Source organism: Sander lucioperca, chromosome 11 (genome assembly GCF_008315115.2).
Source record: "Sander lucioperca isolate FBNREF2018 chromosome 11, SLUC_FBN_1.2, whole genome shotgun sequence".
Lineage (NCBI taxonomy): Eukaryota > Metazoa > Chordata > Actinopteri > Perciformes > Percidae > Sander > Sander lucioperca.
The window spans coordinates 38647080-38674024 of record NC_050183.1 but is presented as its reverse complement, the minus strand read 5'-3'; the positions used below and the strand labels follow the sequence as shown (position 1 = coordinate 38674024).

The following is a 26945-nucleotide window of genomic DNA, read 5'->3' as shown; positions in this document are numbered from 1 at the left end:
TTATGTTTGTATGTATGTGTATGTCCTCCTTTTTCTATGCGAGCCACCCAGGGATGCACAAAGAATTTCAGCCTTGGCTGACAATAAAGTTGTATCGTATCTTATCGTATCGTATCATATGTAAATACACCCTGTCTCACGCTTCAAGTCACTTTTGACTTTTTCAATAATTAATCAAGACTGCATTCTTTCCTGAACATTAAGCAATCAAAAAATAACAATGAAGCCTTTATTATATTTTAGTTGAATTTTGTATTGTGTAAAAAAAGATGATAGATGTAGTTTTGCAAATACATTTCATATCAACATTTTGCAACTTGTCAGATATGTTAATTAAAAATGTCTCCTAACATAATCACCAGGAGACAGGGTTTGGTGTCTGACTGCTTATCTGAGCTCAGTCTCACCTGACCATGGTTCTGACAATCCAGGGTCTTTGTCCGAGTGATGGGACGGCTTCATCCATCAGAGGATGGGTCTTGACGAAGTTGAGCATCTCGTCAGGGAACGCGTTTGAGGAATTAAATCTGGAACCTTGAACGGCACAGCCACCGGGTCTGGGGACAACAAGTTACAGCACATGTTTAGCAGATGGCACAGAGGCTCTTTTATGACTACTTTAGGCCTCAGCATAGATATAGTTATATAATTAAGCAGTGTAGACTGTCTGATTGTCTCACATTCAGACATATAGCACTTTTTCAACAAGAGACTGATTTGATTTAGTCAAAACAACCTCTTATTTGAAACATTTGGCAAGTGATGGGATAGTTGCAATAGGTCAAGGCAGAGAACAATTTGTGTCCTCGTGAAAAATAAATTTACTACTTCCACATGACTTTCATTTTACTGAACTTCTTACAGACTGTAATATCATGTGCAGCATCTTCCTAATTCTCCATTACATGGGTGTATAATCAACTTGTTTCACCTTGTAACTGAAATCAAACCTGCAACCTGCAAAACACACCTTTATAGAACAGTATTATGACGGAATTGAATACAGGTGGTGCATAATACAGTTTTCTTCCTGATAACAGCATGAACACAGGTGCATAAATTGATTACAGCCATCTGCACCTTGGCTTCGGGATGACTTCATCTGGAACAGGCGTCCAAATAGACTCAGGTGATTTCTGCTCTTTGAACCTCCCTTCGAACACCCCAGCCAGCTGCTCCATGTCGAAGGCACACACCGCCGAACCTGGAATACTATGGAGACACAGGCAGAGAGGTGAGACAGAGGTAGATTGAGACAGAGACGGTCAATTGATAAAACACTTTGAACTGACATAAAATGACTGTCAGTCCTGTTTCAAGTGGGCTTTACTTTCCGACAGGGGTGCAGAAAGAATAAATGTCGGGATAAAAAAAAAGACAAGGTAGATAATACTGAAAAATAGAGAAGGAGAAAGGAAAGAATTTCAAATGTAGAAAGTCAATTGTTAGTGTGAGCACAGGAACAGGCTTCCAGCGAAGATGACAAATTGGATTTGGGCTGTTCATATTTTGACGTTCAAAACTTGACGGAAATTGTCACTGAGACGGAAAGAAAGACTGGATATCACAGACGTTGTGAACTCCGTGGGCGAAGAATGGCTAGATTAGACACATGAAAAGGTCTTGGCTGGAATACGAAATAGGAAATGAGTCACTGAATATTTTGCCTTTCCTAAAGGGGTGGTGGTGGGGGGGTTCTGCTTAACTATTTACCCTGCAACAGGGAACAGAACATCTGCTTAAGAATAACGATAGCCCACACACACACACAACAAAAAAATTCACAAAGTTACACTATCTCTTCATCGAGCCTGACATTTTTGTGTTTTTGGCAAGAGGAAGCACTACAGAGACAGATAAATAAAGAACAGTGTCAGGATGAGATAAGGAATGAGTTTTAAAAACACATCCCATGCTTCATGCTGAGACTTAACTCTCTGCTCTGAATGTGTCCTCGTCAATGACTAATGGTGTGTGTGGTGTGAGAGCTAGTGACTAAGTGCTAATACCTTAGTGATACACACGCATTGAAAAAACCTGAGAGACTGAGTCACCTGCAACCTGCTGCTACAAAAAACCCACACATACCCCATCTGTTTCCAGCCTTCTTTCTCTCTTTTCTTTCTTTTCTGGTGATTTGATGAGGGCCCGTGCAGCCTGCCCTCGTAATTCTGAGCGGCGTTTCTGTTGAGTGCCCCTTTGAAAGCCACAGAAGGGTTTGTTTGGAAAGGCAGCGCCCAAAGGCTGGATTTCGGTTGCAGCAGGGAGCCGTGCTCTCCTGATGTGCCATTTGATCAGGTCATGCCGTCTCCCTCAGCACCTATCATTCATAGGCAGGGATGTGACTCAACCCCGGCCAGCGTGGGGGAGCTGCAGGCATGTCTGTGGACGATACGGTGTCTCTCTCAGGACCGGCGGCACCAGATGTTATGTGTGACATGTTTGCCAGCTCTGCACTGGTGCCAGCTTGGCTTCCTTTCTCTACCTTATCCCACCACTCCCTCCGACGCACCACCTTTCTCTCTCGCTGCAGGTCACTGGGTTTGCCCTGTGTAGGGCTGTGTGTCTAGCAGAAGTAAGCCAAAAGGCCCCGGGCTGTTTTTCTCTCAGAATTCTCTTAATTATTCTTATTTTCACTCTGTAGTACTCTCTCCTGCTTTTACTCCATGAGTCCATGTGTGTTGTTTTCTTGTGCACAAATCATTTTAAATGGTTTTCTCAGTCGCCTTGTACACTTGAGAATACTTTACTTTGTTTACTTTCAAATTTTGCCTGTCCCTCTCTCTATCTCTCCCTGTCCATCAGCATTTGTCCGTCCTTCACTTCTTTCCTTGACATGGGTTGAGTGACAGGCTGTCCAGGCAAGATGCATAGGGTGTCCGTTTGGGAGGACTGCTGCGGAGTCTAAAGTACTTCCTCACTGTTTAACAAGCTCTCTGACAGCTTGGAATAACACGGTCCTCACGGACACATGAAGCCTTGTATGGGTAGACAAGAAAGAGGAGAAGGTGGGAGTCAGGGGAAGTTTCAATGCCAATCCTTTAATTAGGGGTTTAACTCTGATGAATTGTAGATACTTCAAATGTTGTACACTCATAAAAAAAATAAAGACCTTGTGAAATATGACATCAATTAACCCCTTGGGGGCTGTATCATTTTTGTTCAAATGTTTTTCAATTTAAAGGTTAAGGAATCCAATTCTCTGAAAGTACAACAGTAAGTATATGTTTTTAAATCATTTGCAAGGCTTTTGAGTTTGTTAACTTCATTGATTGACTTGACTTGATTTCCAGATTACTTAGTATGAATCCAGAGGGGTTTCAGATAAACTATGTTACCTTTTTTTATGGCCAAATCAGATAAACAGTTTGGCTGCCATGATGGAATAAACTTAGCAATGGGTGTGGCACTAAATTTACGACCTTTACTCCAAACTACCCAAAATGTATTTTGTTTGTTCAGTAGAACAAGGTTCCACCGACATTTTAAAGGAATTGTTTGACATTTTGGGAAGTAGGCTCATTTGTTTTCTTGCCAAGAGTTAGATGAGAAGATTGTTACCAGGTATTTCTGACCAATCATATGTCCTTTAGAACAGACCAATGTACAGTTTTGTACAAAATATAGTACAGATCTAAACTATGATCAAAATCATAAAAGGTTTCATATTAAACCCTTTCAACTTAGGCCTTAATTAGGAGACTCTTTTCTCTGTACCTCCTGAACTTCTACCCTTTATCTTCATTTCTAATATTATTCAGTCATACCTTTTCTTTCATTTATTCTACCACAAACCTCCCAACTGTTCTCATTTTTTCTATTCAAGCAACCTCATTTTTCATTTCATTTCCTTGACCTTTCCACATCAGGTCCCAGTGGGTATTCTCTTCTCTCCCTCCCTGTGACTATTCAGGCTTATGTGGACTTTAGTGAACACCTCTGTAACAACTCTGTATTTTCCTTGTGACATGGCTCTGCTGTCAACTACACATGGTGTTCCTTTCCCATACCCATTTCTCAAGCCTGAGCAAGATACCTAAACTATGCATCCCACTGCCTTCTCTACCTGTACAGGCCCGGGGGTGACGAGCTTGCACATCTGTGCCTCCTGCCTTGTGTCACACTTCTCCTGGCACAGTAAACCTGTTCTCCTCCTGCTCCTTGTCCTCCTCATATCCCCTCCGCTGCCGTGTTTTCCCAGAGGGACATCCTGCTGTCTGACCCTTTAACATGGGATTCTTTACAACCAAAACCAAACATGGCCTCTCACTCTCAGGATGCACTAGATTTACTTTACTCTGCATGGGATGTTTTCCTTGCATTCCTGCGTGGCTCCATTAAACCTAATGAGCCCACGTCATTCTGCTCCAGCAGCAATAGACATTTTCAGCCGCCAAAACAATAGCTAAGAAATAATGAGAATTGTTTGTTTTTCATTAGCAGTCCAGTGCAGCATGATGACAGTAAGCCTTCCATTTGACATCTTGCTGCTGTTCTGTCGACATATGCACACTTATTCGAGCTGCTAAATAAAGCAAAACGTACTTTCTTTTCTATTCTTCTCCCCAATGGTCTCATATTTTTATTCTCCTTTTTTCGAGTTTGCTGTTGCTCCCTACACCTCCTTGACCTCTTGAGCATTAGGAGTGTGAGTGCAGGAGATGCTCAGTAGGAAATCTAAGCTCTTCTTTCATCCCTCTTCGAGAGGAAGGGCCTGGGGCTTCAGAGGTGGATGCACAAAGGAATCGACAACTGGAGGCGATTTTATACTGTGAAAGTAGAGACTGAAGGATCTCGCAAAAATGCAACTTCATAACATTTGAGAAGCTAGTTTGTGGCTGTAAAATGATCGTTGGAGTATGTGGGCACAGGAGTAAATGAGTAACTTCAGAGAGACTCCGGGAGGGCCCAGTTAAACCTTGACTTCATCCGGTTATTCCCATACAGTCCCATATATGCTGCCCAGGGCCAAATGGCAGGAAAGAATAGCTATTCCTTCACTCCCAGGTCCTGCTTCATGCTGTTTTCACTGCACGCTGCTAGTGAAAGCAATTTGTCTGGCAAGCACTTAGCCAGTCCGACGCAGTGGGCCACACGGGGCCAGTAGGAGTTTTGCAGCTCACCTAACACATTCTCTCGTTCTCTTTGTGTTCATTTTTCTCCATCATACGTCTCCTTATCCATCCATCTAAACCTCTCTCTCTCTCTCTCTCTCTCTCTCCGCTGGCAGTTATAGGACCCAGTAGCCGTTTACCCAAGCAGGGGTGTGTGTGTTCAGCTGGTTGTCCTTGGTGGCATGCTGCAAATGCTGTTGTCTGGGAACCATTGTAAGGGTGTTTGTGCACGTGTGTGTTTGTGTATGAGAGTGGGAGTGTGTGTGTGTGTGTGTGTGTGTGTGTGTGTGTGTGTGTGTAGCATCCATCTGTCCCTGCAGGCAGTGGCCCCCTCTCGCAGCGTAGTCCTTCCAAACACGCAGATAAGATGCAGCTGATGAAACAGTTTTAGATCTCAGAGAGAGTGAGAGAGAGCGAGGGATGCATGTGTTGTCCATTATTGACTTCCTCGTCCTTGAGATTTTTTTATCCATCTCTCCCCCTCTTGTTCACCATCTACCTCTTCATTCTCCTCTCTGTCTTCTCTCCGGTCGCATTTACTCTCTGATTGTCTCTCTTCCCCTCTTTCTCTCCTGTCTCTTACTGGGAACCCACTGCTTTAAGACACGTCTTGTCTTATATTTCCTGGGACCACTGACAGGTGATAGCTAAGATGCTGGCTGCATTTAAGTGAGGCACTGTATTGATTCCAGACCAGAGTGAAGGTAAAAGTTTCTATATGTTTGCTTCAATGCCTTGCACTACCAGACACAGTAAGTGGTGTAAGGGCCAATTAGATAGTGTAAAGTGGCCATTACAGAAAAAGTATACTGGAATTTTTTAAATGATTTCAGTCACTTAGACAGCAAAATGCAGAAGCAATACCTTATTTTAAAGAGTATGTTTATCCCTGTGAAACTTGGAGGATGTTCCCACAAACATGCACACTACAATGTTCCTATTAACAAGTAAATTAATCTCCCTCATTGAGCATTTCAACAAAGCACAATTAGTAGATTACTCTAACTGTATCTGAAAAGAGACAAAGGAATCATGAAAACGGTTGTATTTATTTGCACTTGCAGCAGAGGGAATTGAGTGGGATGAGATCCACTGTGACAGTGTTCTTAGTTGTTTTAGGAAAATGTAAGACTCAACACTAGATCACTTCAGAACATTAGTGACTCCCTAATATAGATACAAATGTATATTTCCTGCATTTAAAGGATCCAACGTTTATAGTATGTGCAGCTCACAAAAATATGTTTGTCCCACTTCTCCTTTCTCTGTGTTGTTCAGTCAATCTGGTTTGCTGTTTGTGCTGTCTTTGACTCTGCAAATACCTACAGGCTCCAATAACCCCCCCCCCCCAATTTACTAGGCAGCATCTCTCCTCTCACCTTTTTTCAATTTAATCTTGTCTTTCAACAAATCACCCTTTTGTCCTCAATGAAAGCATGCCATGTGCCTTAAATTACTCTGTACCCCACAATCTTGACCTTTGTACCTCCACACAGCCGCTTTCATTTCTCTGGAGCTTTGATTGGCCTGTAGGAAGCCTTGCTCTTTCCGACTTCATAGGTGAAGGAACAACTGTGGTGGTCCTACATTTTCAAGGTGAGCAGTGTGAGTGCTGCTTCACACTGGGTGTCTATCACGGAAAGTATTCTTCAAGGGAAATATGTCAAGATGTGTTTCTATGTCTGTGTATTTCTTATACAACACTCCGATTGAATGCCCTTTTCTCCTTCCAGAGAAGACTTGGATTGAAATCCCTCCACTTAAGCCCTCAGAGTCACTCCGATTCTCCACCGGGCGTGTCTGTGCTGCATTTCGGTTTCGTTCCGTCCTCCGCCACGCGCCATACCACACTGGGAGTGTCTCAGAAGCAGAGCGTCTTGCCTGCCCGACTCGCAGATTTTTATTGTCTCTACAAGTACTTTACAGATCAATCACGTGTTTATTAAGCAAGTATCTACCTTCCACTCCAAGCACTCCTGTTAAACTCCATGCCTTCTCTTTTCTGGTGTTGTTCCTAAAAAAAAAGATCTGTGATGTCTATTACGTTTTTCAACCTCCAAGATTAATGTCTCGTTGTCTGTGGTGTTGTAAAGCAGACATAAAAGATATTGGGGGGTGTCTTTTGGTAAATTGACAGGATAGTCTCGCTGTTTCACTTAATGCCTGGCTGTCTGAATGCCCCGCGGCTCGCGTGAAAAAAGGTGCATATCTTTAGCGGAGTGGAACGGAGAGCCGCTTCACGCACGCTCTGTGGAGCAGCTGGTGGAATATCAAGCATGACTTGAATAGCAACGCAGACACGCCCGGTGTAAATTGGGGCCACACATATACACAAATTAAGTTTATTTGTAGTCAGACATCGTGTGCCATCGTGTGCAGTTTGCTAGCTGGCTAGTTCACCCCTACAACACTAGCCTAGCCTACTGTATGAATGAATGAATGAACAAACGATCTACAAAACGATATTAAACTCGAAGGAGGAAATATAGGAATTAGGGTAAACCGAAACAAGGAATGTGGTGTATAATTGTATGAAATGTATGATGAAAATTGGCTAGCAATTTCGCCAAGCAAATACCAAGAAATAGGTTGCAGCAGTTCGTCTTTCAACTACGCTTGCAAAATCCGTGATGGGACCGAGCTCGAACAGCTTCGGCGACTTTTAGTACAAAATCGCTGTCAATCAAAAGAAGATGCAGCCTTTCGACAGAAGCCCGGAGTCCAAGCCAGCCAACTGTCCATTGACCCCCAGAGACGCAGAGCGCCCGTGGGTGGGACATAATTAGCAGTAGCAATAGCAACATTTATCCAATGACCGTCTAGTTTCGAAGCACTGAAAAAAACTGCTCAAAGCAGCCCCATTGAAGTCAATGGACACTAGGCTTCAGGGAAATGCACTGACATTTTAGGGGAAGCCGAGCTTCCCTTGCAGTCTTAAAGAAATCGCCTCTGGTTGTACCTGTTTGCTGGTGTGGAAAACACCCCCAGTATTATGTCCCTGCCGTGCATCCTGATGATGGGGCTGGTGGAGTGGAGCAGGTTAAAGTAGAAGTGGGAATCACCGGGGACGGAGCAGTTCAGACGGGCCTTCAGGAACGATGTCCACTGCTTCTCCAGGACGCGCTGAGACCCACCCAGGTCGCGTTTGCACACCCGCGCCACACGTGACACCACCACCTGTACGTAATGAAGCCCAGAGAAGCAGATGTGGGCAGATGTAGGCATGCAAAATACACTTGCACCATACTGAGAGGTATATCTATATAAGCACAGCTGACATATCACTCCAATGATTAGCTGGGGAGCAGGCTTTGGGTTTCATCTTCAAAACGGCATATTTAGTTCAAATTCAGGGTGATCTCTAAAGAGTCACTTGCATGCTATTTGTAATGCAGAAACCCTGTTTTGACAGATCATTGTTTTATAATGGCAAATCTAATATCAATTATTCATAAAAATGTCAGCGCATCTCAAAATTGCTTCTTTGAACGCCCTCATGCACACAACAGTGATGCTGTTTAAGTCTCCATTTACTCTGCTCTCCATAAACATGTCAAAGCCAGAGACCTTGTGCAAGCACTTCTTTCCAAATGTGAATTACTAATTTATTAGGAGAAGCTCCTGATAAAGATATTTTTTTAAAGATGTATCCCAGCTCTGGTAAGGGCAGGGAATATATATATATATATATATATATATATATATATATATATATATATATATATATATATATATATATATAAAGCTATAAAAAAAGGATTTTCTCAGGTTAATAAAGACATGAATTGTTAACTCAGACCGGGATTTGTTGGATCAGATATGCAGACAAACGAATATGACGATGAAAGGTCAGTGTAGATTTTGGAAAAGAGTTGATATTGGCATTCAAATAATAACAGAAGGGATGTATTCGAGCGGAATCTGCTTTCATGGTGTTGCCTTTTAACCACACATTCACATCCACAGTCCTTTCAAAATATGCTCTGAATGGACCAGCAGCTCCTCAGTGTGAATACTGAGAGTTCAGAGGGATATGTTTTCATCAGAATGACTTCTATACCTTCTCCAGGTAATTGAACTCCATGGCTATCTCTCTGAAGAAGAAGTAGATATGAGGTCCCCACTCCACAGCGCTGACAAAATAGGGCTCTATATTGCGAGAGAGAGAAAAGGTGAGAGAGTGAGAAGAAAGGTTTTATGTAATATAGATGGACCAAGAGAAAACATACAGTAAACAGTGTCTCCATTTGCAAATGCATCATTCACTCCCATGACACCGAGGTAACATGAGGGCAGTGAGAAAGAGGCACAGGCCATGCTTAATTTCATTACATGGTGAAAGGGGATTTCACACCAAACAATAAGCGCATTATGACTCCCTGATGTTTCCGAGAACTCGGTTTCACGCTATGCATTTTGGCTCTATTACACCCAGGACCGGCAACAACCTGTGTGTCTGATATCGTGTAGTTTTTTTTATTTTTTTTTATGTCCTGTTGTCATCATTAGGTGTGACCGTGATGTGGATTTTCTGTCAGGGAGCAGTACGTTTGACAGCTTTGTGTCCAGTGACCTGAACATGGAGTTGTCAGGCTGCTGACTCAGCCCTCTGCTACTGACACATGTATCGATCCTGCATCCTGCTAAGTGATGCCGACACACACTCAAAACACCAGACTCTGATGCACACATGTCTGTAGGTACCTCTGAACCACTTGGAGTCGTGCTTGACAGTGCGCAGAGCGAGGCTGTCCCCAAGGCTACGATAGATCACTGCATCAATGGCCAGGAAGTCTGTCACTGTGGCTGTAAACAGATTCCCCTCTGACACACACACACACACACACACACACACACACACACACACACACAAACTCTAGTGAGTTGGACGGCCTGCTAAAGCAGCAGCATAACCACAAACTATACAGCTGGAGTGAACAACAGCATTTTATGAAAGTCCTGCATCATAAACACAACATGACTGACCGGTTAACAATATAATTGCAGCAACTTTGCAGCACTCCAACGCAAAAAAAAAAAACACCAACATTTTTACTTCTAGCTCATATCAGTTAATGGGATGATGGCTGAGCAGTAATAGCTCCCTACAGTTTCAGCCACAGAACACTGTTGATTATATTATAGTGGAGTGTTTAAATCAGATGAAGTAAACAAAGCAGATGAATACAACAGAAAAATTACAATTGCTCCGTTTTGTTGAGCTTGCAGTATGTACTGTAGCACTTTCAATAATATTCATCAGTGCTGATCTAAAACTAAAAGAGTGTCTTACCTGCAAACAGAGCTACATTGGCATGTTTGGGGTCATAGGGGCATCTCGCCATACCACTGACCGTGTCTCCTACCATCTCGAGAGTGTCTCCCTGGAACACACACACACACACACACACACACACACACACACACACACACACACACACACACACACACACACACACACACACACACACACACACACACACACACACACACACACCATCAATCAGTAAACAATATGAATGTGTCTACAGAAGCATTATGAAAACAAGCCACAAAGGGAATGACAATTAGGGAGTGTTACCTTAAGTGCAAACTAATGATTCACTGGTGCCAATTAGGCACAGCAGCAGCAACAAGAGTCACCCTCTCATGCATAAATAAAACACACACACATACAGACACACAGGGTGCCATACACCCTCATAAAGTCATACATGAATACACCGTAAAATCTATCTTCGGCATCTCTCTCCCTCTATTACACAATCACAAACATATCCACCTGAAAAGTAGCAGCACAATATAATTCGCATCCGCAGCTGAAAAGGAAATAATTTAAAGGTTGTTTTATTAAAAATCAGCTATAAATAAAACAGCAGCTAGCATCGCTAACTAGACCCCAGAGAAACAGACAGCCTATCATGGAGAGACAGGTGTTTTATACACTGTTGTAGAATGTCATTAGTGGCTGACAGATAATGGGCCAGGTTCATCTCAGTGTTCCGCTGTTGCGCTTGTTTGAAATGTGAGAGACTGAAAATAACACTTATCTCAAAAAGCCTTTGATAGTGAAAGGATTTTACCCCCCCCCCTCCCCCCCCCACACACACACACACACAGTTTCTCTTTCGCCAATGCAACTGCCTTCATCGCTCATTTAATATTCCTGCAGAATGATGTGAAATCAGCCGAGGCGATGATTAATATGTATGTGTAGTTTTTCTTCCACAAGTTTGAAATTGTTACTGTAATTGAGCGAGACAGGGATTGGTCGGGAAGTGGAGCACATACGGCTGCATGGTGGAGGATTCAGGATACAAACCTTCACACGAATATGTTTTGGACAGGGTAGAGGAAATATTCAGAGTATACTGCGGCTAATTGTTTGAATCAGGTCTGTCAACACTTAACACTTGTAGCTTAAACTCTGGCGTCTATTTTCCGCCTCCAACTGGGGAATTGCTTTGCTTTCTTAATAACGAGCAAAATAAATCAAGTCACGTCTCCACCCTTACTCTCTGAATACCATCCTCTTCCTCTTCTCCGCTCTTTGTGTTCTTCTTGATTATCCGTCTCTGACTCTCAGCGATAACAAGCTCGGTAGACCGCAAAGTTTAACCACCGAGAAATAACAACTGTTGTATCTCAGGGAAACAAGGCACTGGAACTGCCAGACAGAAGGATAAATAAGCGGAGAGGAAGTCAACACCGCACTGAGTGCTGAATAAAACAACTCTAATCAAGCTGTACATTTTCACCTGAAGAGTACTGATTGTGTTTAGGAAGCAAGACCTCTGTTGAAGAAGAAAAGTTAAGGTGACGTCAAACCAATCATCATGACGTCATCTTACAGTTAACTTACAGTGTAGTTGGCACATAGTGGGTTGAAGGCGTTGGTCCCACACACAAACAGGCCTCCTTCTCTGCTGAGCAGCACCTTCATGAAATTACGGCATTCATCCTGCAGGGAAGAAAGAGAGGGAGAGCTTAATATGCAGGAGAGTTAAAAGTGAAGAGAAGATAGGCGAAATGATGGAGCAAATAGAGGAAAAACTGAGTTTATTTTTCAGGGACTGATTATCCAAACCGCTCTGCGAAATGAAGCTTTTCAGTTGCCTGATGTGTGGAATTATTACACCATTAACGCTGTCAATCATATTGATACAGTCTGAACGTAGCCTGCAGAGACTTTAACTGTCTACACACACACACACACACACACACACACACACACACGGTTGATTGACAGACGGTAATCCAAACCAGCCTCAGGATTTTAAAACAAGCAACAGATTTAAAGCTAATATCTCCACCGTGAGGCGTCAAACTACATGAAGCGAGCTTAATGACTAAATAAACCCAAGTCACAGTTTAATCCTTCCATGCCTATTCTTTGAAATGAGAAGTGGTGTAAGCACCACATGCCTTAATAGTCGCTTTAGCCCCACAGTGCCAAAAAGTAATAAATGTTGGTGTAGTGAAACGGAGAAAAATGACTTTCAAGTTAAACTGCTGCCTCGACAAAAGTATAGTGTGTCAGTGTGTTTATGGTAGAAATAACTAAACACGTTTAACATGTAACTTCTGATGAAATTTTACACTGCTGTGATGATCACACAATAATGGAAATACAGCACTGGTTCCATTCTTTTGAACTATTTTAACAATTAGCTAACAGTATAGACTCAGTGCTTGCTTGCTACATTAACTTGTTTGTGTATGTATGTGAACAGTATAGTATGTTTATACATCTGATTGAGACATAGATGCAAAATAACTATTATAACATAAATACAATTTAAAAATACAGAAAAAAAAGACAAGAATGATAAAAGAAATTGTTGTGAGCAGTTCAAATGAAGAGTTATTTTCCCCTGTCAGGTAGTTTGATTTGTAGGCTTGCACAGTATAAAGAGAGGTAAAAGTATTCAGTATTTCACAAGAAGAAAAAAACAATTAGAAAAACATTAGAAAAATTCTAACATATGTACAGTATGGCTAACAGAAATGTTTTTGTTCTTCCTTATATCTCCCCTCAGAGGTCCTGATCCCCAGATTGGGAAGCACTGTCTGAAGGGCTTTACGACAACAACGTAACATGATTATGAACAAACAAAGAATCTATCAACAGTGAATCTGCATGTGCAGGAATTTACATGACCTTTGACTTTAAAAGCCAAAAAGTACCGACAGCAATTTGACTTTGTAGAGTGGAGTCCACTGCCCGCATGTGTACTGAGTGACGATGTACAGTAAAGTACTGTAGATCACTGGTGGACAGCAGCCAACAACCCCCTCCGCAAACTACTAGTGTCCCAGCCAGGATGGCACCAGTTCTGCCACACACACACACACACACACACACACACACACACACACACACACACACACACACACACGCACACGCACACACGCGCACACACACCAGATGGGGTCTACTTCAAGACCAGTACCCGCACTGATCTCATCGGAAACAGAAGTAGGGCTGGAGCAGAAGCAGGGGTGGTGATAGCGGGTATGTGAAATGACAGTCTGTACGTGTATGTGTGTGACTGTGTATGAGTGAGTGTGTGGAAGAGATCAGAGGGAAAGCAGTGATATGAGAGACGGGTGAGTGTTATTCCAGATGCTCCACCCTCCACCCTCCTACCCCTCAACCTTCGCACTTCACTCCCTGCTGGGTTCTCATTTTTCAACTGCAAAAAAACAGGAAAGGAGGAAGTGTTTTCATGTGTGAGTGTAAAGAGTGTGAGTGTGTGCGTGTTGGGGTGCAGGGGGTGTGTCAAGTGTGAGGTGTAAATTTCTAATGGCACAGCACTGTGTGACAAATTGCGGAGCGACTGTGACAGTATATGTGTGTGTGTGTGTGTGTGTGTGTGTGTGTGTGTGTGTGTGTGTGTGTATGTGTGTGTGTGTGTGTGTGTCAATCGCCCATATATACAGTGTGTGTTCATGTGTGGCTTTTGCATGTATCTGTGTGTGTGTGTGTGTGTGTGTGTGTGTGTGTGTGTGTGTGTGTGTATATCTGTTGTATCATAGCACAGATGCATGCTCGTGTGAGAATCATTTGCATGCTGTTTGTCGATGGGGTTGCAGTCTGTCAGCTTGGTCAGAGCTGTAATCACAAAGCCAGATGAAGCACTCTTAATAACAACCCAGTACAACTGCCAGCTTCTCCGAGAGAGGAGTAAACACGTAGAAGAGCCAAAACCACTGCACAAATGTACACATTTGGCAGTGCTTGTTCACAGAAAATGAAACATTTCATGACTACAGTATAAAAAACAAGGGTTGGATCCTTCATAACATTTCAACTATTGAATTTTAATGGCCATTTGTACTTTACAGACATCCACAATTCATCCCCTGCTGCATTAGTGTACATGCTATTCCAGGAAGCAATTTGGCACTTCCAGGTATTGGTCTTTCTTTATTCAAAACCCAATGCATTCAGCTGGATTAGGGCTTTACTACGGTTTCCACATTAAAGAAATAAACCAATTACAAAGGATCAGGTATTGAATCACTGAATGAAACAATTATATATAACTCCAAATGCTGTACGTCCTGGTGCCTCCTTCCTATCCCCTCTGCCTCCTCCCCTCTCTCTGCTCCCTCGCTCCCTGGGCAGAATCCAGACAAAACGCCACCTGTGCTGGCTGGCAAGCCTTCCCAAGACCCAGACGACTGCAGCCCTCCTCCTCCTTCTCTTCCTCTTCCTCCACCTCCTCCTCCTCTTACTGACAGCGGCAGAGCTGCCTGGGCTCTAAAAAATTCATCTGCAGCACAGATGAATTACACAGGAGCACACGCCCGAGTGCAAATATGGTCGTGGTTGTGAATGGAGGGGAGATTTAAAGGACGAGAAAGAGTGTGAAAAGATAAGGGGGAGATGGTTAGTTTATAAGTGTGCGTACAATGTGTGTCTGCGAGCAAGTTTGCATATGTGTATCTGCTTTTAAATAAACTAGAGGCTACGCAGGCAGCAGTCTCTTGCTCTAAAGGCAGATGTTTGCCAGGCTAGTTCTACTACTACTGCAGATGTTGACTGAGCAAGTGCATTCATCGCCTCTTGGATTTTCGGCACAGGCACAGAGATTTTCTATTGACACAATGCAAGTGATCACACACGCGCAGTCAGAGGATCGGCAACAAGTTCTCTGTTGCTACAACACATCTGCTCAAAACAACCTGCAGCAGTCAGACACCATTAAAACTGAGGAGGCTCCACATTCGGCATCTGCTTTCTATCTATCTTGTCCGGAACTCAACCTTTAGTCTGAGATGATAAACAACCCTTTTTCATTTGGTTTTAGCCTGGGTTCAATGTTTGTTTTAATGATGAGGCTTTATCCAAAAACCTAAACGAACATGGATTTTAACTCTGGCAACAATCAGCAATCCCCTGTTTAGTCTAACCAAAATACAAAACAGGTGCATACGTCGTAAAATCTTCAGCTCATTTTCCTGCTTTAGGAGCAACCACAGCATGTGTCATACCCTTATAAAATATAATAAGTTGATGACCTGCTTTGGCAATGTTCGTACAATAGGAGCCATCTAAGGCAGTACATCAGAAGGTTGTATTTAGCAAGCTGCTCCTCTAAATCTCCAAAGTTTCCATTACATGCCTGGCTGGTCCCCTGATGTTAGTGACCAGGGAGAAGAGAGCATTGCTCTGCCAAGAGCTGCCATTGAGCCAGAACTCTCCCACACACACTCACTCACACACACACACACACACACACACACACACACACACACACACACACACACACATATACTGTATACACAATACACACTCAAAAAGGTTTGGCAAGCCTTTTCTTCACTCATTAACAACAGGCTTGTCATTCCCAGAAAAATCCCTGAGGCACAATTTTGACTGAAAACAGAGTGACTCTCTATGACAAGAAGAGAGGGAATGTGTATGTTTGTGCACATGTGGGCGGAGGATAAATTAACAGCGGTACCAAATTAGCAGCAATGTGCAGTTCTGAGTGCTGCGGTCTTACTCAGCATGTTAAAGCTAATCTGCGTCCCTCAGCAACCCTTCTTCTCAGTTTGATGGTAATTCTGACTGAACACACCACAGGCCACAAACAAACATCAGACACCAGAGGGAGGGAGGGAGGGAGGGAGGGAGGAAAAGTGAGATAATAGAGATAGGAGGACAAAAAAAGAAAGAGACAGACATTGAGAGAAAGTGAAGGAAAGAGAGACAGATTGGAGCAAACAGAGAAAACCAGAGTTTTTTCAGGCCAGTCAGCCATGTGGCAGCCTCAGTGGTAGAGCTGACCTGCAGCAAGACCTACAGATCGTGAGGTCGGCTGAGCTCCACTCCCTGGTGGAAACACACACACACACACACACACACACACACACAGTCAATCCTTGACCACATTACTTAACCTGAATCACCCCTGGACAGCTCTCTGTCTGACAACCCGCTGAGAAAATGGTGGCAACATGTCACATTGTGATTTATACATATGATAAAATGAGAAAAAAAGGCTTTTGGGGAATAGATCGAGAAAATACGCTCAGCAGCACACTAATGTCCTATGCAACTATTTTATGATAAAGCCACTTTTTAGTTGGTAAAGGCAATTTCTCACAGCCTTCTTTTCTCCATATTTGATGTTTATGGCGTTCTTGCACTTCAGCACTGTGTCGTGAGTTTGGTGGTAGTCTCAAAAGTACAAATTCTTTGGGAATATAAAAATGGGTTGCTGTGATGTGAAAGATACAATAAAGGTTGAACCTTTAGGGCCCTATCTTGCACCCAGCGCAATTGACTTTGTACACCCGACGCACAGCGGACTTTTCCTTCAACAGACTCATGTCGGTAAATTAGGGAATGAACTTGCGCTCCCGGGGGCGGTTCAGCAAAAAGAGGAGCCGTGTTCCGGCGCAAACGTTCCCTAGTGCTATTTTGCAGTTTCAGAAAACAGTTCTGCCACAGACTAGGAAAAACCTAGTCTCAAGTCAGTGGCGCGTTATTCAGATGCTATTTTAAGGGCGCATGCTTGGCCGTAATGTAGAGTGTGCACACCGCGCATACACTTTGCTTCTCTCATCTCACGGACCCAGCAGTTCCCATTTTTGCAAACCATACATAAATACAAGAAAAAATATGACCTTGTTTTACACAACATTTCCATGAATCATGGATGTGTTGACGACATAAATGAGGAAATATAATAATGAGGATTTAAGGAGATGTGATGTTGAACTGCATGTGCCGATGCCACTTAACTCAAATGCCCCCCAGCAGCAGCACGGGAGAGGAGAGACAGAAGATCTGCATCATCTATAGTGAGGTAATCTCGGTCTAATGTTAGACTACATTGCAAAAATATCACCATGCATTCATAACCTCGTGATTCAGTGAGAGTGAGCCCAAAACATTGGAAAGTATGTTTTTGTGACATTTCTTTATTTACATTTTGACAAAAAGAAAAATCAATAGCAAACGTCGGTCTCCTTGGCTGTGAACCGCTCCTGGCGTGCGCCCATAGATGTATTAAGAGCGTGCGCCTAGCAAATCTGCCATTATAATAGCAATCCGCCATGGAACAAGCGCGCCTGCTTTTAAAGGGAATGTGAGATAACGCTCTGATTGGTTTATTGCACGTTACGCCCAAACCACACCTATGAGTAATGTAGCTACTTCAGACCGACCCATCTTAGAGAGAAGACACACCAGCCCGATAATCGGGCGTCGGGCCGTCTGGCGAGGTCCTTGACTCGAGTCTGTTCTGTGTGTCCCGTGCCGTCGGCCTTCCGAGGAGCCGTCGGCATTCATTTGGGCCGACCCAACATGTTCAGTCGGGGACAGGGCAGTCGGGACTCACCCGGAAATGGGGAGCGGATGAGCCGCTCAAAATCTGACAAAAATCTTTTAAACTGACCTTTGTCAATCTGAAATGAAGACAGATTCAGCAACTGCATGGCCTATTTCTCGCTTAAAATGTTTTCAGAAACACGTTTTGGTGAACTATTTTAGTACAATATGAGATCGTATTCTGAACAAGCTGCCATGACAGTCTGGCTGTGTATTTCCGGAGAAAAAAGAACCACGTGACACGTTCGTCCAATCAGCTGCCGGTTTTCATTTTCTGGGAAATAATCAGACTGTTAATGGAAACAATACAGAGCAGTGCCGCCTGCTGGTATGGAGACGTATTACGTTTCGCGCACGCGCAGAGCGTACACTCAAGTCGGCGTCGCCTCAGTGTGTTCTGAGACATTTTTTGGACCTCGGGACCCGACTGATCAGTCCGACTGACTTTTCTGCCGACGGTCGGGCCGTCTGGTTGGTGTGTCAGGGCCCTTAGATTTGCGTCGGGCGCAAGAGTCATTTATCCCGCCGGTATAATAGCAACAGCGCCCGAGATCCTCCCACAAAGCTACTCGCGTTTGGCGTATGATACTTGCGTTTCAGATCGTTAAAATAGGGCCCCCTATGTCCTAAGTATGGGGCAACTTCCAAAAGACGGTAGCAAATGCTTTAGTGCACAGTAGTAGTAGTAGTAATGATAGACATTGCACAATGTCTCAGATCTAAAGGCAGAGAAATAAGATGGCTCATACATTTGAAGCATTGTTGAGATAAAAAAACAACTACAAAGAATGAAAGTGGATCCACATGTGGTATTTCAAATTGATTAATTTGCGAGCCAAAAAAGGCTGCGAAACTGAATCTTCTCACTGTCCGACCCAGAAAAGGCATTTGGGTTGGACGATTGAAAACCCTAAGCTCCTCAGAGAGCACGATCAACGCAATATTGATCAAACAATCTCACTAAGTGCTGCTTATAACGATGCCCAACCACTCTTTAAAAGCGCTCTATATGGGATTGCCTTTGTTTGCATGTACATGCCACACTGCCATGGCCTGATGGATTGGCACAGTGCCACCTCTGGGGAACGTCTCAACCTCTATCTCTTGCATTCTTTTGCTTTCATAAGAAGAGAAAGGGACGGAGGGAAAGAAGGGGAGGGGATGACAGAGAACAACATGAAAAGGGCAAATACAGGCTAGATAAAGAGACAGCAGAAAGCAAAGGACAAAGGAAAATATGACAGGAATATGCAGAGTGAGTGACAGCGAAGGCGACTGTTGCCTTCATCAACAATCGCTTGGTCAACACGGGAGTAGAAAAAAGGCAAAAAGAATTAGGATATTGAATTTTCAGCCTAATTAGGGAGAATACTATGTCCTTTGTGATCAACCAAGCAGAAACATTTAATTACAAAACCAATTATGAGGTGGGGAATGTCTCACATCTGACACAACCATCCTCCAAGCAGAACAGGTCATTTTCAGGAGTGGAGGAGAGGAAGAGGGGAAGGGATGGGACAGAGGGTGAAGAAGGCACACAGAAGATGACTGCTTGGCTGCTAGGTGTGATTTTCTTTCTTAATTGTTTTCATGCATGTGCAGGAGAGAGAGAAACAAAAAAAGAGCAGGAAAAAAACACTTGAAATCATGAATATGTATGAACATACAGTATATACTGTATAATGTACATGAGGGTTGGTGATCACACCTCCATGTTGTGTGTATGCATGCATTAGAGTCAGAAAAAGATTGTTCTTTGGTTAATTATTCAGTCAGTTTCACCTCCAACGTGATGAGCAAAATAGCAACAGGGGCACAAAAACAACACCTGTATAAATCTAATGGATTTTAATACAAAAGTCCACCAGTAAACACTGTAGCTAGGCAATACCTCCCTGTAATTGATATTATGATACAAAATTCATATAATTTGGTTATCATAACATCCAACCAGGTCCTAAAGGCTGCATCACAGTACGTGATACCATTGCCTGAACTTATTTCAGTGTTATTTTCTAAACATATGATCTTTGTTCAAAGAAGGTTGAATAATCAAATATTAAGAAAAGAAAAAAAAGGATCTGCACACTTAGGTCTGAATTCTCAATACCACCATGTGTTCCCGGACATAGGTGCTGAAAGACTGCAGTCAGCACGACATACAGAATATTACTTAGGGTTCTGTGCATGAGGATGATAAGGGGTTGAGAGGAAAAATGATAATTCCAATTCAAGTATTTCATGATAAAGCCAAGCTTCATCAAGCTACATTTTTGACTAAATGAATCCAAGATATTACAATGACAGCACAACTGTGTTTTGACATGGAAGTTCACATGGAACGTGTAGTTCCTAATTGTAGTTTCCAAAGTCTTATAGCTCAGTAAACTAAACAGTGAATCATTCCACTTGTTTGGTAATCATGTTCACATTACTTCTTTTGAAAGGCTTTCCTAAAGCAGCAGTAGCAATTGTCAGAATATTTTTTATTGATTTTGAGGTATTTGTTTTAATATATCCTAATATTTGAGTTTGTGTAAAACATTTTCATCTATAAATTAAATGTCCATAAAATGTACTACACTGCAATAGATATCGCTATTGTGACACTACTGTCATGATGTCATCATGGCAGCCCGTGCTTCTTTTTGTTCTGTGTGGTTTTTTTGTTGGTTTTCCCTCATGTCCCTCCCTCCTGTGCCGATGACTGAGCTGTGGGCGTGGCTTAGCTGGCAGGTGGCTCCAGGTGAAGCTCATTCCCTAATCACCCTCCTGCAGTATTTAAGGCTGGCTCTGTGATCCACTCGTCGCCAGATCGTACCGTCTACCAGTGTGGTATAGTTGCACTCCTGGCTCCCTGTGTTATCTGTTTACCTGGTGTTTTAGCTTGTGTAGCTAAAATATTTTCTGTTTATCTCTTGTTGCAGCCTGCCTTGCTTGCTCGTACTCCTGCCTGCCTGCTCATCCCGCCTGCTCCTCTCTCTCTCTGTAAGGATTGGACTCAAACTCAATTGTTTGTTGGACTCTGGAGGAGGCCTTAGCACATGGTCAACGCCACCGCTTCACTGGGTACGCTCTGGAGAGCGCACTGCACCCACCACTCACCACTGGATTCCCTCGACACAACCCTCCTTTTTGCCACCAGCACAATTATTGTATATATTTCACTCATTAAACACTTAATCTTGATTGTGTTTTTCGTCTGCTTTTGGGTTCCACCTCCTGTGCCGTTCCGTAACAACTACATTTATTAAGCTTCAAGGTACCCTGTAGTGTTTGAGTAGTGCTATGGAGCAATGCTTGATTATTGTGTTCCCTATTGTTTGGTATTGTGCATGTGCACAAGCATATAGGTGACACCGTACACATTCCTGCCAATGGTTCCACACTATTCCACTGATCGACAGGTAGTTGTATTGTGCCAAGAAAAGTAACAAGGCACTAGCAACATGCAGGGAAGAAGAAGAAAAATATAAATGTTTTATGAGAAAGGAAATGCATTAAACACTGTTTTTTGGGGAGAAACACAGAATATAAACCCAGTTTAGATAAACTCTACAGGGTACCTTTAAAATGTTGCTTTTTTTTTTTGTTCAGAGAGGTGTTGATTCAACTCTATGGTCATTTTTGAGGCTGTTGTTGTACAGGATAACATTATATTGCCACATATGTGTAGCTCCAACTTTTCAGAAGCTGTTATTTGAAAAATAATTGCATTTTTTTACCTATTTTGGCCTGAAAATATCGTATTGGCTTTTAGAAATCCATATGGTCTGTAGCATAGTGAGTGTGTGTGTGTAAGGGTGCGACTGAATGTGCTTGTGTGTACATGCATATGTACACACAAGCACATCCATTCATTTGCGTCTGAGCCCAGAGAGCTGACTGAAAGGACCGGGCTGTGTTCTTATCTCTCTCACACTGCCGTGTGACTCAGCTTTACCAGGCAGCCCAGTCATTAGGGGCAAGAAGACCTTTCATATCTCAGTCAGCCCCACAGCTCTCCTCAGGGGCCGGCCAACAAGGACCCACACCCTCCCCCTCTGCCTCCCTCCTTTATCTAGCCCTCTCTTCTCTCACACCTCTGTCTCCCTTCTCCTCTCAGCCGAGCTTTTTGTCTCTGTCCCTCTATTCTCCATTGTGTTTCTGTCTGACACTGTCTCACACAGATTTAATGTCAGGTGTTCTCTCACTGTGTTAAATAAGTCATTTTATTTCTCTGCCTGGAGGGGTCAGATCCCATGTTTCCCCCCCGACAACCGTCACCACTCCACTCACCCACACACATGCACTGAATACGGGCTGTTTATGTGTAGCAGCTAGAGATGTGTGTGTGTGTGTGTGTGTGTGTGTGTGTGTGTGTGTGTGTGTGTGTGTGTGTGTGTGTGTGTCTGTGTTGGAGATATAAGAGGTATTGAGGCGTGGGCTGCTGGTGGCTGCTGGGACGTTTCACCCCATCTCTTTCCTCATCGCCTCCGTTTCCAAACGCCCACCTGCATTTTCTGAGGGCACAAACTGCATTCCTAACTCATGATGGTGGAACAAGTGGTGAATGGGTAAGGAGGGGCTCTATTCTTCTGATCGATGTGTGTTAGATGAGCAGGGACAGTGGGATAATACGCGGTCAGATCCCCCCCTTGTCTTGAGGCTGAGCCAGCAGGCATGACAGTCAGATGACTGGCACAATGAAACCAAAGCTTCAGGCAGAAAGGTACAGTACGACATGTGCCATAATAATGTGTGTAAGAAAGAGAGATAGTGTAAGACGAAAGCTCTGAGTGACTGGACATGATTTCAACATATTTCACTAACAAAATGTCATCCAATATATTTGATCTGTAATTCTAGTGTACATTATCTTTGCATACATTCTCCAATTTGCTTTGGGGGATTTAGAAAATTTTTTTTCAAAAGAAGCTATTCTGAGAAACAACTCAGAAAATGCCTCCAGTAAAATAAAGTAAAAATGCTAAACTAACTTAAAAATCAATAAATGGAGAGTTTTTGTGCTATGAATTGTAATTTAAAGTGTGTTGTTCAGCCAGAGTTTTGTATAGTTAGTTATTTGATCTAATGTTGGCCCATTTTTATCCATTTAACATCAACATTTTTTTTAATTTATTCATAATTAATAAAAAAGAATGTGTGTAGTTCAAACTCCTGTCATAAAGTAAAAATGATGTTTTGTCATTATTTGTGATGGAGCTCTTTAAAGCCACTACAATTAATATATTTATATTAAGAATTTATCAAATGACTACTTGTATATAAAAGGGGTCGCTCAAAGTGAGAAACCCAAAGATTACCATCACTCAACTCCATACTGTAGCTATATGAAGCATCTTAGCATCTTCTAGCTCCTTGTTTACGTTTTACGGCTCTCAACTTTTAGTTTTAATCTCACCGCTCTCATCAACATGCACCAGTTTTCATTGAAAATGCTCTAAAAAACCCAGTGCACTGCATGCTACCTGCCTAGCGGCAGACAGAGTCTTAGTGTCTAGCTGGTGAACTTACTGTCGTGGAGCATTCAGCAGCTAAAGAGCCAGATATGTTGCGTTGGTGGAGACCAAACACAGAGCTATAGAGAGTGAATTTTGTTCTTACTTTCGCCAGAAACACTCCGAATCAATGCTTATGTTGCTCCCTGTCTACTGGATGTGTAAATGTGTTCACAAGTTGTTGAACTGTCCCCATGTGGCCAAAAATAATCAATTAATGCAGGTTGAATGTACTGTTTTACCACGAGAGAAAGAAAACAGAGAATATTTCTCTTTTAAAAAGAAAGAGAAGATGTCACACTGTCTCACCTCATGCTTGCCCTTCATCCTGCAGATCCTGATGTCGTTCTTGTTCGACTCCCACGTCCTTTTCTAGTAAATTACAAAACACACATTCACACATGCACTGCTGGGTAGCCACATTTGCATTTCTCTGTCATGCATCCACCTAAAGGTCTTGAATGCTGTGGGTGTTTGTCCAGAAGGTGCTCACCTTGCTGTAGAACATCTCGTCTCCTGCAACAATGTCCAACTCCACGCGGAAAAGGTCATCCCTAGAGAGAGAAATATAGAAAGAGTGGCAGTCAGCCAACACAGCACTATCTAAAGCTTAAGGTAAGGCAAGAAGCTGCACCAAGCAAACCATGAATACCAGTTCCATAGCACAAGTACAGTATATATACAGTATATTTGCTAGCTCAGGACAGTGCAGGTCGATGCAGATATTCTTTTGGATGAAATCCAGGCCACACACTTAATACAAGCTCTGACTAGGAATATTTCTCTGTATGTTGAATCTGTGTGGTTCTACAACTCACTGTGCTTGCAGCTATGTAATGCATATATATTAGTGACTTTTATTCGTTTGAAGTTGATCAGACCCTCAGAGATTAGAGAACAGCTTTACAATGTCTTCCATTTCTCCCAATATATATATGAGAAATGGAACCCGACTACATAATGATGTCTCATATTTCCCCTTCGCCTTTTGCCTCCACTCATTAAACTCTACTTGCTGCACAGAATATGCTCCTAGGCCCCCGGATTCAGCTTATCAGTCTTATTCAAAAGCCTGAAATTGAATTAATGGATGATATAATCAAGTTGTTATACTGATGCTTGCACACCCTCGCTAGCTGCCTACACGTGGTCCTAAACCTAACACCATGCATGTATTCATGATATTCCCAACACTGCTTTCTCACACTCTTAATCTGCTGATAATTCTGCAGTAACCTTGGATGGTGCTGTTAAAATGCCAACTAAATGAGAGTTGGGGCTAGGCAGCTAACAGCTGACGTTTGCATATTGATCAAGGCCTCTGTATCAGCTGGGATGGAGCTGAAGTTTGGGTTTAATCTAAGCAAAGGCTCTGAATAGGCTAATCTGTAAATCTGCCATAGCCGTGTTATTGCTGCAGTATCGATCCCATCTCTGATCCAGCTCTGCCTCCCAGTGCTGCATGTTCTCTTGGTTTCTCCTTTTTCTTTGATAGAGGCAGGGGTTATCATGTATGCATCCATGTAGTGCCGGTTTATGTGAGTATTCATACCACTGCAGTGTGTGTATCAATGTTTGCATCTGTTTTTCTGAAAGAGAGAGCTGTGAGAATGTGTGCATGATGAGAGCACAGGTAGGCCAAGTGCCATACTCCGCTCCTGAATAATTCATCTTCACTTCCTGCTGGTGTTTTTAAAAGATTCCCGCTCTTACTCAACCTCGCAGAACAGGATAACAGCTAAGTGCCGAAGAAGGGCAAAATCACCAAACACTTGCTCAATTCGTCCCTGCTTAACAGGTCAGAGTTTAAGCGTTCTCCAAACAGTGGAGTGGGCCAGAGTGTGAGGCATAATCTCATCCAGGCTGCTTCAGCGTTGTCTCAGCATTAACATAATGAATATAGCAACAGGCCTCCTGGTCAGAGTTGCTGGCAGCTAGCACTGTTGCCTCTGATAGTGCAGAGGAGGGGGAATTATTTATGCTGCAGCTCCTTTTTTTTCTCTCTCTCTCTCTCTCTCTCTCTCTCTCTCTCTCTCTCTCTCTCTCTCTCTCTCTACTCTCTACTCTCTCTCTCTCTCTCTCTGTCTCTCTCTCTACTCTCTCTCTCTCTCTCTCTCTCTCTCTGTCTCTCTCTCTCTCTCTTCTCCTGCCTTCCAGGTTGTTTGAATGATGCAAAGCCTGTGGCTTGTATGTTTTTGTTTGTTTATATATGTGTTAGTGGATTTAATGTGTACTGTGCTACAGGGTTAGGATTCAGGGTTCTTCATCTTTACACAGTTCGCATGTTAGGACTAACATGCGAACTGTGTAAAGATTTCATTATTCTTTATGTCGCAGGATGCGCATGCAGCCTTGAATAGCCTCGATTGATTAGGTCATAACTTAACAAAGGCGCCTCAACTCACAAAATCCGGGCCTAAAGCCTACAAATCAAAAGTCTCCTATTTCATTCTCTTTGTCTGGCCTTGTGTATGTGTGTGTAGGATGTGCGTGTGCGTGTGCCTGAGCTGTTATTTTTATAATCGCCTCCGACCCTTTTTGACCTGGCTAATACAGGTCAACACAGAATCTGAAGAGAATCTGAAGAGAAACTGTCAACATTTTCTAAATTTCAGACTTGACCAGCTCATGAACTTTCTCCTTTTGGCCGACCAAACAACAGCAGACTCAAGGTCAAGACATCTTAAGCCGCAAAGTTTTCCTATAATTCTTTTTAGTTTTCCTACACTTTTTCTCTCTAGCAGCCATATTGTGGTTTAGTGTGATCAGAGCTGAGCCTCTGCAAATAGCGTGCAGGAAAAGCTGCTCCACTGGAAGAAATTGAAATGGAAAGATTTGAGCTGACCACCGAGTTACTCTGACACTTCTGCTGACTGAGGGAGAGAACCCTTTTGGCACGTCTGTGTGCGAGTTTGCATGTATTTAGGCGTCTGTAAATATGTGCCCCAGTTTGATATCACATACTAACTCCTAAAAAGTAAATTTGTAGTGCTCTCAAAAACTGAAAAGTGCAGAAAAATCCTGCACCACCCACTAGTTGATTGAGAGAGCAACACTTTGGTCAAAGACCTTCAAGCATTAAACTCACAGTACCTCATCTGTATACTTGAGCCTAGGGCTGCAACAACCACTCAAAAAAGCAGTTAAATCGCACCAAAGACAACTACATATTAATAATTGTTAAAATGGACAAGAATTTCAAAATTCATAAAAACAAATATCTGAAACTATGAATTCCTGCACATGCAATACAAAATAAGTAACATCTATCAACAAAAGAAGTTTAAATTGGGGTAAAAATAAATAGTGACAAAAATAAGTATACTTTTTACATATTTAAGGATTCTTGATTTGTTTGTATTTTGACATATTGGTTATTTTATGACATCTTATGGGCTTATTTTGTAAATTGTGTTCTTCCTTCATAAAACCTACCTTTTGAAAGTCCACCTGTGACTACTTATGCCTGCCATGTCCACACAC

At 42.7% G+C, this 26945-nt stretch overlaps 1 protein-coding gene across 1 annotated transcript in view; it reads right to left on the bottom strand.

The window, feature by feature from the left end:
• Positions 1-26945, bottom strand: part of sema6bb (sema domain, transmembrane domain (TM), and cytoplasmic domain, (semaphorin) 6Bb) — a 135868-nt gene that overhangs the window by 37078 nt on the left and 71845 nt on the right. Inside the window, exons 4-12 of the mRNA XM_031318271.2 lie at positions 23956-24016; positions 23772-23834; positions 11977-12075; positions 10408-10498; positions 9819-9938; positions 9175-9263; positions 8074-8291; positions 1081-1212; positions 408-557 (exon numbers count right to left, since the gene is read on the bottom strand). Coding sequence (XP_031174131.1) covers positions 408-557; positions 1081-1212; positions 8074-8291; positions 9175-9263; positions 9819-9938; positions 10408-10498; positions 11977-12075; positions 23772-23834; positions 23956-24016 — 1023 coding nt within the window. The remainder of the gene's footprint in view (positions 1-407; positions 558-1080; positions 1213-8073; positions 8292-9174; positions 9264-9818; positions 9939-10407; positions 10499-11976; positions 12076-23771; positions 23835-23955; positions 24017-26945) is intronic.